The sequence below is a fragment of the Brassica oleracea genome, chromosome C5, assembly GCF_000695525.1.
Source record: "Brassica oleracea var. oleracea cultivar TO1000 chromosome C5, BOL, whole genome shotgun sequence".
Classification (NCBI taxonomy): Eukaryota; Viridiplantae; Streptophyta; class Magnoliopsida; order Brassicales; family Brassicaceae; genus Brassica; species Brassica oleracea.
Window position 1 is genome coordinate 5,689,469 of NC_027752.1, and position 1,652 is coordinate 5,691,120.

General features: G+C 45.8%; 1 protein-coding gene across 1 annotated transcript in view; it reads left to right on the top strand.

Moving 5' to 3' along the window:
* LOC106344344 overlaps positions 1-260 on the top strand; it is a 3,982-nt gene extending 3,722 nt beyond the window's left edge. The window contains exon 5 of the mRNA XM_013783743.1: positions 92-260. Within this exon, the coding sequence (XP_013639197.1) occupies positions 92-260 (169 nt within the window). The remainder of the gene's footprint in view (positions 1-91) is intronic.
* The last annotated feature ends 1,392 nt before the right edge of the window (positions 261-1,652 follow it).

A 1,652-nucleotide genomic window follows, 5' to 3' on the forward strand; every position in this document is an offset into this window, starting at 1 on the left:
GGAAATGGGATTCCATATCCATGGATTTAATCAGTGGGTTACCCCCGGCTCGAGGTAGATCAAATAATGCAATATGGATAATTGTCGACAGACTGACGAAGGTGGCGCACTTGTTACCTATGAAGGAGAAAAAGTTGGAGATCATTCGAACCAATATGAAGAAAGCGCAGGATAGACAAAAGAAGTACGCTGATCAATCAAGGAGAGTAATGATGTTCAATATTGGTGATTGGGTTTATCTGAAAGTGTCAGCTCAATAAGGAAAGGACAGATTCGGGAAGGTCTTGAAACTAGCGGTATGATTCATTGGGCCTTACCAGATTACAACAAATCGGAGAGGTAGCTTATCGTCTAAACCTACCTGGAGAGATGCAAATACATCCAGTCTTTCACGTATCAATGTTGCGGAAACATGTTCATGATCCCAACGCTATTGAGTCAGAGCAAATCGAAAACTTGCAAACAAACCTCACTTATCCAGAGGGACCAATTCGAATAGGTGAACGTCGGATACGAAGATTGAAGAATCGAGAAATTCCTCAAGTTCAAGTTTTCTGGGGTAAGCGGAACCGTGTAGTTGTGACCTGGGAGGATGAATCAAGATTCAAAGCGTTGCATCCAGAGTTCTTCCACGAAGATGTAGTAATGCAGCTTGACACACAGAAGCACGAGGTGTCACACTACATGCGCATGCGAACCGACATGCAGAGGCCCGTGTGTCGCGATGCATGAACACCAGACATGCTGAAGGGCAAATGTACATGGAAGTGTCTTATGGCATGGCTAGAGAGCATGCAACAGGGCATGTGGACGCCCATGGGTCGCCACGCATGCGACCGGAAGCATGCAGGACGACACACATGGGATCGGGTGGCTCATTCTTATTGGCCAGAAACTTCAATATATACCCAGCTACCCTGGTTCATTTTTACTCATTCAGACACACTAAGGACACTCCAAAACGTGGCTTGGAGAGAGAGAGAGAGAGAGAAAGAAGTGAGGTGCTTTAGAAGTATAGACATTTTTCGAAGACCGATAAACTGCCGGGAAGTTCCGAAAGACTGTCCAGAAGAGAAAGAAAGTTCTTTCCGAGTTCTGATCAGTCCAGACCAGTTCATTCAAGACATTGAGGTTGAGTTTTTGGATTTAATATCACGGTACCAAGACGAAGATTTGGAGGGGATAAAAGGGGTTTGGTCAACATCCGAAATCAAAGAGTCGAGCCACATCGCTTAATCACTGTGAGTCATGGTTAATTGTTTATTAACGATTTTTTAATGCAGGTTCCTGAGATCGGAGACGGCTTCCGAGCTAGGATAGCTGGTCCTGTCTAGGTGTCAGTTTGTGGATCCGAGGCTTGAGACGATGTCTGGGCTAAGTGGATAGCAAGACTAGTCTAAGCACCCGGATTATTGTGATTGTTTGATTATTATATGTTGTTATGGTATGTACCTCGTGTTGGTACTGTTGTGTGAGAACCTCGTGGTGGTTCTAGTAGTAGTTTGCAGGTCATTGCTTCCTCAAATGGTACCACTAAACCGGTCGTAGCCCAGAAAGTGGTGGACTCGGTTTAACTTGGCTTGATCACCAAGACCGAGTGTCACACGTGGATGTGACAGCCCCCGGCGAGTCCGATAGAGGACCGGGGCACG